The 13,999-nt window shown below is 44.6% G+C and overlaps 4 protein-coding genes and 1 pseudogene across 4 annotated transcripts in view; 2 read left to right on the top strand and 3 right to left on the bottom strand.

The window, feature by feature from the left end:
* The window catches only part of LOC128305797 (annulin-like), a 28,214-nt gene extending 24,153 nt beyond the window's left edge, over positions 1 to 4,061 (bottom strand). Inside the window, exon 1 of the mRNA XM_053043408.1 lies at positions 3,813 to 4,061. Coding sequence (XP_052899368.1) covers positions 3,813 to 3,963 — 151 coding nt within the window. The 5' untranslated portion in view covers positions 3,964 to 4,061. The remainder of the gene's footprint in view (positions 1 to 3,812) is intronic.
* Positions 1,072 to 3,556, top strand: LOC128305799 (annulin-like; annotated as a pseudogene).
* Positions 4,062 to 6,268: 2,207 nt separating the features above from the next.
* Positions 6,269 to 9,120, bottom strand: LOC128300962 (zinc finger protein 880-like). Its single transcript, XM_053037229.1, has 3 exons — positions 8,822 to 9,120; positions 8,541 to 8,661; positions 6,269 to 8,437 (listed from the first exon to the last, which is right to left on the bottom strand). Exons 1-3 carry the CDS (start codon positions 8,833 to 8,835, stop codon positions 7,088 to 7,090), a joined length of 1,485 nt encoding a protein of 494 aa, XP_052893189.1. The 5' UTR covers positions 8,836 to 9,120; the 3' UTR covers positions 6,269 to 7,087.
* A 473-nt stretch (positions 9,121 to 9,593) lies between these two features.
* LOC128305728 (sorting nexin-21) lies at positions 9,594 to 11,540 on the bottom strand. Its single transcript, XM_053043314.1, has 3 exons — positions 11,410 to 11,540; positions 11,140 to 11,274; positions 9,594 to 10,838 (listed from the first exon to the last, which is right to left on the bottom strand). Coding segments are annotated over exons 1-3 (978 nt in total). The 5' UTR covers positions 11,411 to 11,540; the 3' UTR covers positions 9,594 to 9,996.
* Positions 11,541 to 11,877: 337 nt separating this feature from the next.
* LOC128305727 (cysteine desulfurase, mitochondrial) lies at positions 11,878 to 13,946 on the top strand. Its single transcript, XM_053043313.1, has 3 exons — positions 11,878 to 12,112; positions 12,221 to 12,297; positions 12,536 to 13,946. Exons 1-3 carry the CDS (start codon positions 12,019 to 12,021, stop codon positions 13,700 to 13,702), a joined length of 1,338 nt encoding a protein of 445 aa, XP_052899273.1. The 5' UTR covers positions 11,878 to 12,018; the 3' UTR covers positions 13,703 to 13,946.
* Positions 13,947 to 13,999: the final 53 nt, after the last annotated feature.

The raw sequence follows: 13,999 nt of genomic DNA, 5'->3' as shown, positions 1-13,999 counted from the left end.
TTGTATGGTGTCAGCTTATTTGCGAATAATTATTTATTTACCGTACCATTGATCGTATTTTGTTTACCCTATCAATCGTGAAGGGCTCGTATTATTTATGCGCTTTCGAACGGGTTTGAAGGCGTTTGTTTTACTTATGATCATGCGGATCTCTCAATTATTATGATTCCCTGGCGTCACAAATGCGCTAAAAGTACACCGATTAGGACAATTGGAATTGAACGATTAGGGGTACGAAAAAGAATAGCTATTCGTACAATTCAGATTGCCAGCTCTGATGCTTCCCCCAAGGTTTATAATAATTATTATTTATCAAGGATATTAAATATTCATGAACATAATTTTTTATCGTTTTTTTTGTTTACTTTTCTTTATTCACTACAATGTTTCATATCAGAATATATTACCACACAATCTTTAAAAAAGTACTGGTCAGACATTCTGATCGAAACTGGAACTGAAAAGGTAGGTTGTAGATGCATATTCGTTGCACAATCTTTGGTCAATTGTGCTGCTCTCTTTGATAAACTATTCGTACAATCTGACCCACAGGGTAGCATGCACATTCATGATTTCTGATCGCGTTCGTAACAACCCATAACCGGTTTCTTTAATTAATTGAATTAATAACCTTTATCACTCTCTCTCTTCTCAACACCTTTAAAGGTAAGTAATAGTTCATGACACGTCAAATTTCCATTCGAGGCCACTATATTATGAAACAAAAATACAATCGGTGATGTGTGCTTATGTGTCCTTAAAACTCTATTTATCAACCATTGCAAACAGATGCAGAAGTTGCTTCTATGCGTACTTACAAAATACGCGAATTGGAGCTCAGAGACAAATGATAATATTATGCATTCAAATGTTTGACCCCGTTTAGCATTATTGCATCTTAATGCAATAAACAATCGCAGTGATGCTGGTTAGCAAATGGCAATGAGTCTTCCGTGCACTGGCTCTCGCATCATATAAATTCAGCTAACGCCATTCACAGACCATTGAGTTGCAATTCTGGTATCGAAGTCGATTGTCAAACATTCATTCCAACGATTCTACAACATCAACATGGAAGCAAACACTGTACCGCATACGTTACCGTTTGCTTTTTGGGAACATGAGGACCATAATGGTAAGACATTGTGATCGTTATTATCTGCATTAGAGTGACATTAACCGTTATACTTTAGATGACGAGAATGAGATTGAAGATGACAAGGAGTCCGAGCTGATCATTGAACGAATCGACTCCTGTCTGGAAGAAAACGGTGTGAACCATCGAACGGAAAAGTTTGAGAGTATGAGTGCATCAGCGAATAAAACAGGATCGTCACAGCTAGTTATTCGGAGAGGTCAAGAGTTTCTTCTAAAACTCATCTGCAACAGACCAATCAATCCGAAAACGGACGCCATCTCTCTCGTGCTGGCCGTAGATCCAATTGCAAAAGAATGGATCAGCCATGGGCATGGAACGGTCGTGTACATGTTGCTGCAAACTGACGATAACCTTCAAGAGGATCACGACTCCGATTGGAGCGCCAAGCTACAATCGACCAGTGTAAATGAGGAAAACGCTACTGAGCTACTCGTTGCAGTCAAAACATCTCCAAACGCTTCCGTTTCCAAATGGACTCTAACGATCAATGTCAAGTCGAAGGGATCGGAAGATAGCCACAGTCATCATCTGGATAGACCGTTTTATCTGCTCTTCAATCCATGGTGTGAAGAGGATCCAGTTTATCTAGACAGTGAGTACTTTCGCGAAGTGTTCTGATCATGGAATTCTAACCATAATTATTTTTTGTCTTCGTTCAAAGATGAGGATCAGCGACAAGAGTATGTGTTGGAGGATATGACCATGATATGGAAGGGGAACGAGCGGAGTTTTCATGGACACAAATGGAAACTTGGTCAGTACGAGAAGAATACCCTGGATTGGACCTTTCTACTGCTGGGGGATGTAGCGCGTGTCTCTGCCACTTATCGTGGAAATCCGATTAAAGTGTGTCGTGCTCTATCAGGAGTCGTCAACAGCAATGATGACTACGGTGTATTAGAGGGTAATTGGAGCGAAGACTATAGTGGAGGAACAGCACCAAGTGCGTGGACGGGATCCGTAAAAATCTTGCAGGAGTACTTCGAAACAAAGAAACCGGTTGAATACGGACAGTGTTGGGTGTTTGCCGGCGTACTGGCCACCCTATGTCGTGCCCTCGGAATTCCGTGTCGTATCGTTACCAATTTCGAATCCGCACACGACACCGAAGCATCCCTCACGGTGGACATCTACATGGACGAGGAAGGAAACGTCAAAGATAATTTTTCCCGCGATAGTGTCTGGAACTTTCACGTTTGGAACGAAGTGTGGCTAAAGCGCCGAGATCTCGGTACAGATACTTATGATGGGTGGCAAGTCATCGACGGAACGCCACAAGAGTTCTCTGATGGTGCATACAAACTTGGACCGGCGCCAGTGGAAGCCGTTAAGAATGGACTCGTGAACATGTTATACGATTGTGATTTCGTGTTTGCCGAGGTGAATGCAGACAGAGTCTTCTGGCGCTACCGTGGACCCAGCAAACCGTTGAAACTGATCCAGAAAAATACAACCGATATAGGACAGTTCATTAGCACGAAGGCAATCGGGACGGACGAGAGGGACGACATTACCAACAACTACAAATGTGGTGAACAATCGTCGGAAGCGAGGATCATGATGCTGCGGGCCCTCAAACTTGGCCAAAAATTGTCTCACCAAGCACTATCTGAAGCAGATCAAAGTCGAGGATCGTACATTGATCAAGCATGAAGGTCGTGATGTCGAGTTTCAGCTCGAGCTCAACGATCAAGCGATGATCGGAGAATCGTTCAGCATAGTCCTGCGCATAAGAAACGTCTCTTTCGACGACACCCATACGATCAGTGGAATGATTCATCTTAAACGTATACTATATACTGGCAAGAATGTTAACACCATCACCAGCCATTCGTTTTCTAACCTCGTCGAACCGAACGGCGAGGAGGTGATCGAGGTACCGATAACATTCGAAGATTACTACGAACCAGGAAAGGATGAGGCCATATTTAAAGTGACCAGTTTTGCGAATATCGAGGGTGTACACTATGAGTACTTCTCACAGGAAGATTACAGTCTGCGCAAGCCAGACGTGCAACTGGAGCTCATCGGTAGACCGGTGATCCATTCTACAGTAGAAGTGATGGCTTCCTTTACCAATCCGCTTCCAATTCCCATCAACGAGGGTGCGTTCCAAATTGAATGCTCGGGTTTGACCGAAACTCTCACGATCCCGGTAAGAATCAGTGAGATCATCTTCCAATTTAACAACTTCATCGCTGACATGATGATTTTGGTCTATCCTTGCAGGTAAATTCTGTTGCTTCAAATGAGAAATGCGAAGTTGTTTTCATGATAGAGCCGTCCTTCAAAGGAAACACCCAACTGTCGGCTAAATTCCATTCACAGGAGCTGTCTGATATTGAGGGATCGTTCAACTTTGAGGTAGAGGATCGAGAAGATAATAACGAACTTTGATGTTTTAGTTTTCTCCTGCCCCTAAAAGAAACGGTTTGTTTAGCTAGATAACTTGCATGTGTGTCTAGTGTTACTCTTTCATTGTATAACGAAAAACATTATCTAATCCCACAGTTAATAAAACGGTCAAGAATAAATTCCATGTTTAACAAACTGGGTACATGTATGATTAAACGATCTCTATTTCTGTGAGCTATTCTTTGGTCACAGTATTTCCCTAACTCGTAAATTGTAATTTTGCAATTCGTCTACTCACCAGTTTTATCCGCCATTCCCCAAAACTCGATGGGACGATTCGCTAAAGGGTTGCCTCGTGATGAACAATCTCGTTCTTTCGCACTACCTTGCACACACGCCGAACAATCGCAACAGTTTGCGCGCCAAAAAGTGCTCAGTTTACTGCCCATCGTGTGTACGCGATTAAGAGACACTTCACCGCTTAAACAAATATAGATCACAGGTTGTTTGATTTTGATTGGTCGCGTTGTAAAATTATGTCCGCAGGTTCACGCGCACTTTCCCGAAACCGGTTGAATTGCTTTGTTGTGGAATTCACCAAACACCTTAACACCTGTTGCTACAAACTTCACCTGTGTCCTTCGACTTGGAGGTGCGTATTTATCAGCCCGCCAGCACCAGCAGCAGACGATGATGTCACTTTGCGTTCACAAGCGAACCGTACGGCATTGGAACTGACCGACTAGTAGGTAGGATTAGTCTTTTAGATGACAAACAAACCGCACCAATGCTAGGTTCGTTAAACAGTGAACAAGAACGGACGTACAAACCTGGGTGATAAAACGTGCGCAGTATCGTAACTGCTGAGCGGGCCCAGATGAGCAATTAATTGAAATTAGCATACAATCACTGATTTTAACCGATCGAACAAGGCACTACAGTTTGCACCCTGCACATCAACGCATCGCGCTCCCACGAGGGAGTGTTTTGTGTTCCATTTAAAATTAACACCGCCAACGAGTCGCTTCAAGCTACTACTACTCTGTGCTCGCTTCGAACGCTTGAACGTAACTGCGAGGCAGTGTGGCGATTTAAACCTCCGGTGTCTTCCACGGTATGCCAGAATCGTTACAAGTTTTCAAGTGGCCGGTCGAGAGTGAAACATAGAAATATCCCCTTTTTGTTTTTTTTTTGTGCGCTGCCACACCGATATGTTGTTTAAGATTCCTTCTCCCCTACAACAACCTTCCTCTGGGGTCGAATGACCTCCAGACGCCACCAACGCGTCTTGTGCTTCGATCAAGCACCATGATCGCATCATCACGGTGCCGGTGAGGGTGAGTGAGGTTTGCATCAGCGGCACCAACAGTGGCAAATTGTATCTGGACTAGCAGAGAGCAGCACGGCATGGTACTTGACGATGTGTCACTTCCTTCAGAATAATTGTACCAGAAGACCGATGTGATTTCCAGTTGCCATAGGTCATATGCACATGCTTGATGGGATGCGATCTGAGCTCAATTTACATGTGTGTTTGCCGATAAGGCAGTCGTTTACTATGCAGCCGGCTGATTCACAGGAGTTCGCATGATGGGGATCCCCTTTTTGGAAACTCAATAGTGTGATCACGAAAGTAGATTTATGTCTCATTGTTTTATCACTTCGAAGGGACACTTTACACGGTATTTTTGAAGGTTGAAACGCAACCCGGCTTACTGATTTATGGGGCAAAATCGTTAAGTGTGAATTTCAATACATACTTGATTATAGGACACGTCTGGGAAGTTGGTAAGCGGAATGCATCGACATCAACAACATATGTGACTCGCGACTTGTGTGTGTAAGGTATTTCTCCAGTTCTCATCCTCCGAGTCAAAGATGACCGAATTTGGTGCTAAATCTGTCAAGTTGTAGGTGTATAACCTTAAAGGAAGCGACGGATACTGAGAGTCTTTGATCAATAGTTGATCTTACAGTCACCTCCATCTGCAATTGCAATGGCCGACATTGTGGAAACATATGTCGACTTCTTCACGAAACCAAAATCTACAAAGCCCACCACATCTTTCAGTTTCATTCCATTGATTTCGTTTTATTAAAGAGGCGTCATTGTAATACGCTGGCAACAGAACGTACTTATCGCCCATGTTTTGCGCACTAACTGGTTAATCTGGCACGATCGTGCCTGGCGGATAGTTTAAAGAGATTAAATTAAATAAAAACAAATGATCACAAATCAAATAAAATGTAAATGTTTTACAACAAAAATAAAACGAACCGAGCAAATTCTGCACTTCCGATGTACACTAAATACGGTTCTATCTATGTTCGGGTGTTTGTTGTTTTTTTTAATTGCCTGGACAGTATTGCCTGTTACCGATCGTCGGGTTGCAAATTGACTAGAACAATAACTTACTATATATAACATTTTGACCTCCTTTGCTCAGATCCTTATAAGAAATCTTACTCTTCTCTGATGGCCGTTAGAAAATGCATCTTTAAGCTCGAACACGTATGCTCATATGCTAGTAGGCTGGTTGGCTTTGTGTGTACACATAGGAACAATGAAAGAGAAGTAACAAAGGCACATTCATACGTAAAACTAAAGTATATAAGCCTAATCACAAACAACGAACATAAAGCTCAAATACAAATTGGCCACCTTTCGTACGACGATATTGCTTCTTCCCTTTCAAATCGACACGACTTACTAGTTTTCGTTTTTGGCTGCAAAGGAACTATTATCACGGTTAGTATGGTTTCATTGGCGTTCGTTATGCTTCCAGCGTATGCTTCATCAGGTTTAAGCTCGGTGAAATTGTTTTTTTTTTAATTTACACAGTTTTGTTTTCGTTCGAATAACGAATGTGGGCAAATTTTAACAACTGTTTTCCTTAACTTCTATAGGTAAATTTTCGATTCAAACAGCGTTGCGTTATGTAGTCGTTTTTGGCATTTTCCTAGCTGAACATTTTAACTGTTTTTTTTGTCTCTTCTCTATCATTTCAGGTTTGGTTATTTACATTAAAGCTGGAAGAACGTACATTGCCGCAACGCAACGGAGGAAACTAACCCCCCGGAACAGGCCTATATACGAATGATCCTTCACAACAACAACGTTAACAGTGGTTTAACAGGTTCAAATCTTTCTCAGTAGCGGCACGTTCGTTTGGGTTAGTAGATGTTTTAGTTTTGCGTACTTAATAAACAGCTACTCGTTGTTGTGTGTATAAATGCACAGTCAATTTTCGGTTATGCTGAGATTCTGTATGCGTTACACTCTTCTCGGAAGCACCAGGGCACGCGTCTGCACCCGAAGCAAACTATTTACATCCTGCCGATCTGCCGCAAGTAATGCCACATTGAGCTCGTAAATCTAAGTTGCTGTGTTCGTCGTACTGCCTCCTGAAGGGTACGATCTATGCTTCCATCTGCGTGTGCTCAGTTTTCAAACACCATAAAACATCTCGCCCTACACACAGCATGGTCGTCGTTTCAGTTCAGTTATCGTTTTCAAATGTTATAATTGTGTTTTCGGTTTCGATCGTGTCCTTTCGCACACATCTTATTCGTTTAGTCGCGATCGTGTAGCTTCCGGTGACGTTTCAAATTCGACGAGCATGAGAACTTCTTCAAGCACACATCACACGCGTACGGCTTTTCGCCCGTGTGCGTACGATGGTGCAGCTCGAGACTGCGCGCATTGTCGAACATCTTCGTGCACGTCCCACACCGGTACGGATTTTGATCGCTGTGGATGCGCTGGTGCGTTTTAAGCGTGCTAGCATTGTAGAACGATTTCGAGCAGATATCACATTTGTACGGCTTTTCGCCCGTGTGTACGAGCATGTGCTGCCGCAAGGCGGATGATTCGCCATAGCTTTTATGGCACACGTGGCACTCATGCTGCTGTCGCTCGCTGGACAAACCGATCGTCGACTGTACGAATGAACCGCGCCGTCCCTCTGCTGCCATTAGACCGAGCGCGGGTAATCGAATCGGTTTCAAGTTCCTTCCCAAAGCCGACGATCCGTTCGTGCTGCTCGACGTCGTGCTTCCGTTCAGGTTAATGTTAAGGCTTAAGCCGGCACCCGCATCAATGCCAGCGCCGCTCGGGATGGTGTTATTATTCAAACAATCGCTCGTATCTAGTAACGGTGACAACGGGCTTAACCCACCGTTGGTACTCTGGCTGACGCTGCTATTGTTACTGCTACTGCTATGGACTAGACTCTGTTGCCTGGCAATCATTTTTGCCACCTGTGACGGTGTGTACTTTGCCTTCGAATGGATATACTCGACGTGCATGTTGAGGTTCTTCGCGAAGTGAAACGTTTTCGGGCAGTAGTAGCACTGAAATATTCGCTCCTCCTTGTGGCTCGTGATGTGCCGCTTCAGCTGTTCAAGCACGGAAAATTCCAGCGAACAGAACTCACACTTGAGCAGCGAACCGTACGTTGGATCCGGCGATAGGTACGGATAGTTGAACGATTCCGTTGACGAGTTGCCAATCGAATCGTGATCGTTTGATCCGGCCTCATCCCACTCATCACGTTCCGGACCATTCGAAACCAGCTCGTGCTGACCATTCAGCCCATCCTGTGCCAATGCCAGCGAAGTTCGGTCGATTTTGTTATCGTTCCTGTCAACGATCATGCCATCTTCTTTCTCGTCGTCATCCTTCTGATCGACGTCGCTCTGCTCGTCCAACAGTACCTCCGGTTCCAGCTTAATATCCACATCCTCTTCATCGTCCTCCTCGTACTCATCGTCGTGTTCTTCTTGCTTTTGCGCCACCAACTGTAGCGTCGTGCGGAGATACTCATCGTTGTGTAGGCACCGTTCGCGAAATTCGTTAAAGTTTTCTACCTTCGATTTGCACGTACTACAAATCGACGACGGAAGGCCCAGCTGTGGTTGTATCTGAAAATGTGCAGTTATCATAATAAAAAAAACCACACACAACGCCGTTTTACTCGCCATTCGGCACTCCAGCATCAACGATCGGAACATATCGATCACTCACCCTAATCGATGTACAGTCGTAGATTATCGTCTGAAGCGCATCGCTTCCACTATCACCAAAAATAGACTCCAAAGTGTCATCGCCGGACAAACAGAGCCTGCAAATGTTTTCTATTTTTGCACTACGCCACACCGCCACAGAGCGAGGATAAACCCAAAGCGGACGAGCGGATGTACAGTTCGCGTCAACCGGAAGAGAAATGGAAATCATACTCGTGTAAGTGATCGTTCCGCTTACCACGTCATTCGACATCGTATTTCCTCCCAAATAGGAATACTTACTGTAATGAACTCATGGCTTGCGGAAGAAACACATCTGCACGGACGGAGGGGGAGAGGCAGGCGAGAAAATAGCGAGTGGGATCTTTACCAGAAAAGGGCCGCGCTGGGAAGTTTGGATGGGGATTGGATGGAGATGCTTTGTTTCGCAATTCCTACCGCGAGATAAAACCTCCGTTGGATCGTAGCGAACTCTAGCGGGGTCCAGTGATGCTGGACGGTGACGGTGGCTAGCAGCGGCCCGTGGAGAAAAATCCAATGTTTATCTCCCCCCTCGTACTCCGTCGTCGTCGGCGACACAGTAAAACAATTCAATCAGGTGTTTGTTTTTGTTGCTTTTTGTTGGAACCTGTCAGCGCGGACCTGCTGGTCGAAAAATTGCCGTCAACAGCAAATGTCAAATCGTGCCAGCGGGAACGTCAAATTTATGCTGCAAAAGATTTTACACAGCAGATTCGTTTTCCATTCTCTTCGAACGTGCTGTTTGGTGACATGCTACGAAATAATTGTGTTACTTATATTACACCCGCTTTGAGTAACATAAACAGATTATTTTAAAAATTTTGGTGCCTGCCCATTAGCTAATCGTATAGGTAACTTTTTAAAAGCTAGAACTAATACACCTCAGGCATTTAAAGGCACGTTTCGTTAGTGCATTATTATTTAGAATACACTTATAACTTATAGAACTCACTAACTTCACCAGCTCATTCAAAGAATTAACATTTTTCTCAAAACTGTTTCCTACATCCGAACATCAGGCAACAAAAGCTGATGCACATAGTAATTTATTTATAAAATTGTCCAAACCCATGACAAAAAATAAGGTACTCTACGTCTCTTACCAAGCGAAAACGGACTAAGCTGTGGAACCAAACAGTGCCCTAATGTATATTTTTGTTTTAATAAGAATGTGCACAACGATTTCTTTATCACGATTGTTTAGAAGGTAAAATAAAAATGCGTTTGGTAATAAAGAGACTCAATACGCACATCGAGGCGGTATTTTAACGGCTACGAACTAACATGCAAACAACCCAAATGCACTTTTAAAGCTAAAAAGAATTATACAATAAAATAAAATATAAAAAAAAGTTTAGTCTCAGCTTGTGATGTTTGATGGATGCACTTGTGATGATCTTTCGCTGTAACACGCTCTACCTGTGTTCCCACAGATTTTATATCGTTTCGGCCCGCGGGTCCAATGCGTGTATGGCTTGGGCAAGAGTTGGTCCGCCCTTTACCTTGATACCCTTCTTGCCCATCTCGTTCAACCGTTCCTCGAGCAGGCTACGGTCGCGCCCACGTTGCCACCAGAGATGCAAACACGTCTGCAGCAGCGGAATGTAAAGCACCAACAGTTCCGTATCGCACACATGCTCATAGCGTCGCAAGGCCAGCTCGGCCCACTGTTCCGCGGACGGGTGCGGTATCGGTGAGGTGGTACAGGCTGCCACCAGCCGGCACAGTAACAACAGCACACACTTGGACTTGTCCAGAAATATTTTGTTCAACAACCGGAAGCAATTCTCCAACAGCGGCACGGCCAGCTCATTGCGCCGTTCGTCCAATAATTGACACGCGTTACGCAGCTCATCCCCTTGCAGAAACTCGAGAAAATGAACCGAATCACGCAGCGAAGGCACGGATACGATATGGTCGAGAAAGCACTCGAAGGCGGCACTGCGTTCACCGATCAGTTCGGCGGTAAAATTCCCCATCAGAACCTTTTTCGGGAAGCTGACCGTTTGCAGCAGGGTCGGATATTCTTTCCGTAACCCTTCGTGCAGCCTTAGGAAGTGAGTGTAGCGTCGTTCGACACTGGTCGGGAACGGATCCGGACCGGGACCATCCTTGCGAATGTTCACCTCATATATCACGTACTTCTTGCCGACACTAGAGGGTAACGACTGGCCATCACCTGATGAAGCAGGTAGGATGCGGGCGAGTGGAATCTCAAAGCACAGCACCACATCGTCTGCCGGAGGAAGAGGTCGTCTTGTAGGCCGTTGCCAAATATCTGCAAAGGAAACAAATGCCACATGGAATGTACGTCGCATTATATTTAACCTGGACCCGTGTGAGCAAAGGACAATCAACAACTGATAAACGATATCTTTGCTACTACAAGAAACCATTTAATGCATTTGAATTGTGAATCAGAACTGTATGTGAATTTCGATGACTAAGCGCAACAGACATCGTTGTATTCTAACAACTACAGCTATTCGAATGACGAACCCATGGGATATGACGAGAGGTGAAATGGCGTATAGGCTTCAACGTAAACCACCTCCGAGAATAGACTCATGCTAATGTACCTTGCACGGTGCCCTTGGTCTGATGTTTTATGCTCAACGTACTTTGGTCGAACGCTTCCGTCGCACTATCAAGATCATCTTCGATGGATTCTCGGTTCTCCATGGCTACTCTATGCCCGACGACAACAGTATGCACTAGACGACGGTTATTTAAAGGGACGAAACAATACGCAGAGAACACACGAAAAACATAAACAACAAAGCAAATGAATGTACCGTGGCACGGCTACGCTTTGTAGACCATTTATAGGTTCGCTAGTTTTCACCCACTTGCATCCACTGCCGTATTCTGCGGGCAGCTTCCGTTGAACGATAGAGAACTTATTTAATGAACTTAGGCAGTGAAACAGGATATTGAGGTGGTTCTACCCCCCACCAATGAGGCGATATTTCTGCCCGTGTTTGTAAATTAAATTAACAAAGAAAGCTTCGTTTGACATTAGTGCCAGCAGATATCTGCTGTACGTGAACAAATTTGTTTCAGCAAATTATTCCTTATCAAACAGAAATAAAACTGGATCGTGAGGAACGCTTATTTTCAGCATAACCTTTCTAAACTTTCGTAACCACAACAGCTCGATGTAGTTTCTGCAAAACTTCTGGGAAAATTAAAAAAGTACTCTGCTCCGTTTACGTCGATGCACAACGCTATTGTTGTGACATCACGGATAATCCGAGCGCTGTCAGTTGGACGTATTGCACAATGAGCGAGCACAGCAAACGATACACACAACCAGAGAGCAAGAGAAACTTCTTGGTCGTCAGAAAAACAAAATACATAATAACACATCACTACGATTTCACAAAACGTTGCGGTTCCTCCTTTTAGTATACCGATCGGTTTCGTTCTAACTTTAAACGTGTGGACTGTTTCCAAAGATGTTGTCACGCTGGTCGCGCAAAGCTGTTGATAAATACTTGGCGTTCCAAGTACTACGCAGCGCAACCGGGCGGACACGGGATTACAGCACCGGTAAGCGAACCTTAGCGTATGAGCTAAGAGAGATGTAATGTTGTGCAAGTCCGTAAGCAATCAGCACTGGCCGGTATTATTGTTTAATGATTTCTCTTCCCTTTTTAGATAAAAAATTCAGCATCAAAGACGAAGTACTAGATGGCCGGCCACTCTACCTGGATGCTCAAGCGACCACATCGCTGGTAAGTAGGTGGGCAAGATAATGGGAACCTAATCACTTTCATTAAACCCGGAAGGAGAATCCGCACGATGACGATACGTTGCGCAAATGAAGGGGGGTTCAGCGATCGTCTAATCGCACCATTCTTATCAGTCATCCACACAACGTGATTCTGTGCTACTTTGTTAAGTGATATGGATATTGCTCCAAGATTTTCAAAACAAATGCATTCCACCCTTTTGTTTCCTATCCCCCCCTAGGACCCAAGAGTTCTCGATGCGATGATGCCATACATGACCGCTTACTATGGAAATCCACACTCGCGAACGCACGCGTACGGTTGGGAATCGGAGGAAGCTGTCGAGAAGGCTCGTGCACAGGTAGCTTCGCTCATTGGTGCAGATCCGAAAGAGGTCGTGTTTACGTCCGGTGCAACAGAATCGAACAACATCTCGGTCAAGGGTATTGCGCGGTTTTACGGCGTGAAGAAAAAGCATGTCATCACTACGCAGACAGAGCATAAATGCGTGTTGGATTCTTGCCGTGCACTCGAGGGCGAAGGATTCCATGTAACGTATCTGCCCGTACAGTCGAATGGATTGATCAGTATGGAAGAGCTGGAGAAAGCCATCACACCGGAAACATCACTCGTATCCATAATGACCGTCAATAATGAGATCGGTGTAAAGCAACCGGTCGCCGAGATCGGACGGCTGTGCAAATCGAAGAAGGTTTTCTTCCACACTGATGCAGCACAAGCCATCGGCAAGATACCGGTCGATGTGAACAAAATGAACATCGATCTGATGTCAATCTCTGGGCATAAAATCTACGGACCAAAGGGCATCGGTGCGTTGTACGTGCGCCGCAAGCCACGCGTTCGAGTCGAAGCGATTCAAAGCGGTGGTGGTCAAGAGAGAGGCCTTCGTAGTGGAACCGTACCCACACCATTGGTCGTTGGTTTGGGAGCCGCCTGTGACATAGCGAGCCGCGAAATGGAATACGATCACCGATGGATGGAGTTTCTGTCGAAACGATTGATGGACAAAATATTTGCCGAATTACCGCAGGTCATCAGGAACGGCGATCCGGTACATTCGTATCCGGGGTGTATCAATCTTTCCTTTGCCTACGTCGAGGGTGAATCGTTACTGATGGCTCTCAAGGATGTGGCGCTTTCCAGCGGATCGGCATGTACATCCGCATCGCTGGAACCGTCGTACGTGTTGCGCGCAATCGGTACGGATGAAGATTTGGCACACAGTTCGATTCGTTTCGGTATCGGGCGTTTCACGACTATCGAGGAGGTGGATTATACGGCGGAAAAGTGCATCAAGCACGTCACACGATTGCGCGAGATGTCTCCACTGTGGGAAATGGTGCAGGAAGGTGTGGACATTAAGAGCATCAAGTGGTCGCAGCATTAAAGCAAGTGATCTGGATCGCTTGATGCAATAATAACGATTTGGCAATAGCTTCGTCTTCATGCAATTGTTTCTAGCGTGAGGTGCATGCTAAATTAGAGCTTGTAAAGAATTGAAATGCATTGATTATTTTACGTTACTTTTGTATTTCATGCAGTAAACAAAATATCTTTTACTCATGTTGGTGGTTAATTGATTAGGTTGGGTTATACTGCTTGTAACGAAAATATACGAAAACTGATGAACAAATTCATAAAAGATCGTTAAAAATTTTCAACAAAAAAACAACTTGAAATGAAC

Source organism: Anopheles moucheti, chromosome 3, assembly GCF_943734755.1.
Source record: "Anopheles moucheti chromosome 3, idAnoMoucSN_F20_07, whole genome shotgun sequence".
Classification (NCBI taxonomy): domain Eukaryota; kingdom Metazoa; phylum Arthropoda; class Insecta; order Diptera; family Culicidae; genus Anopheles; species Anopheles moucheti.
Note: the sequence above shows the minus strand (reverse complement) of the source record. Positions and strands in the feature narration are given on the sequence as shown.

Excerpts from the sequence above, each read along its gene's own strand:
- LOC128305727 (XM_053043313.1), top strand. The coding sequence starts at position 12,019 with ATGTTGTCACGCTGGTCGCGCAAAGCTGTTGATAAATACTTGGCGTTC. Across the intron at positions 12,113-12,220 it reads GACACGGGATTACAGCACCG|ATAAAAAATTCAGCATCAAA; the intron begins GTAAGCGAACCT and ends TTCCCTTTTTAG. Across the intron at positions 12,298-12,535 it reads CTCAAGCGACCACATCGCTG|GACCCAAGAGTTCTCGATGC; the intron begins GTAAGTAGGTGG and ends ATCCCCCCCTAG.
- LOC128305728 (XM_053043314.1), bottom strand. Across the intron at positions 10,839-11,139 it reads GACCAAGGGCACCGTGCAAG|ATATTTGGCAACGGCCTACA; the intron begins GTACATTAGCAT and ends TTTCCTTTGCAG.
- LOC128300962 (XM_053037229.1), bottom strand. Across the intron at positions 8,438-8,540 it reads ACGACTGTACATCGATTAGG|ATACAACCACAGCTGGGCCT; the intron begins GTGAGTGATCGA and ends GCACATTTTCAG.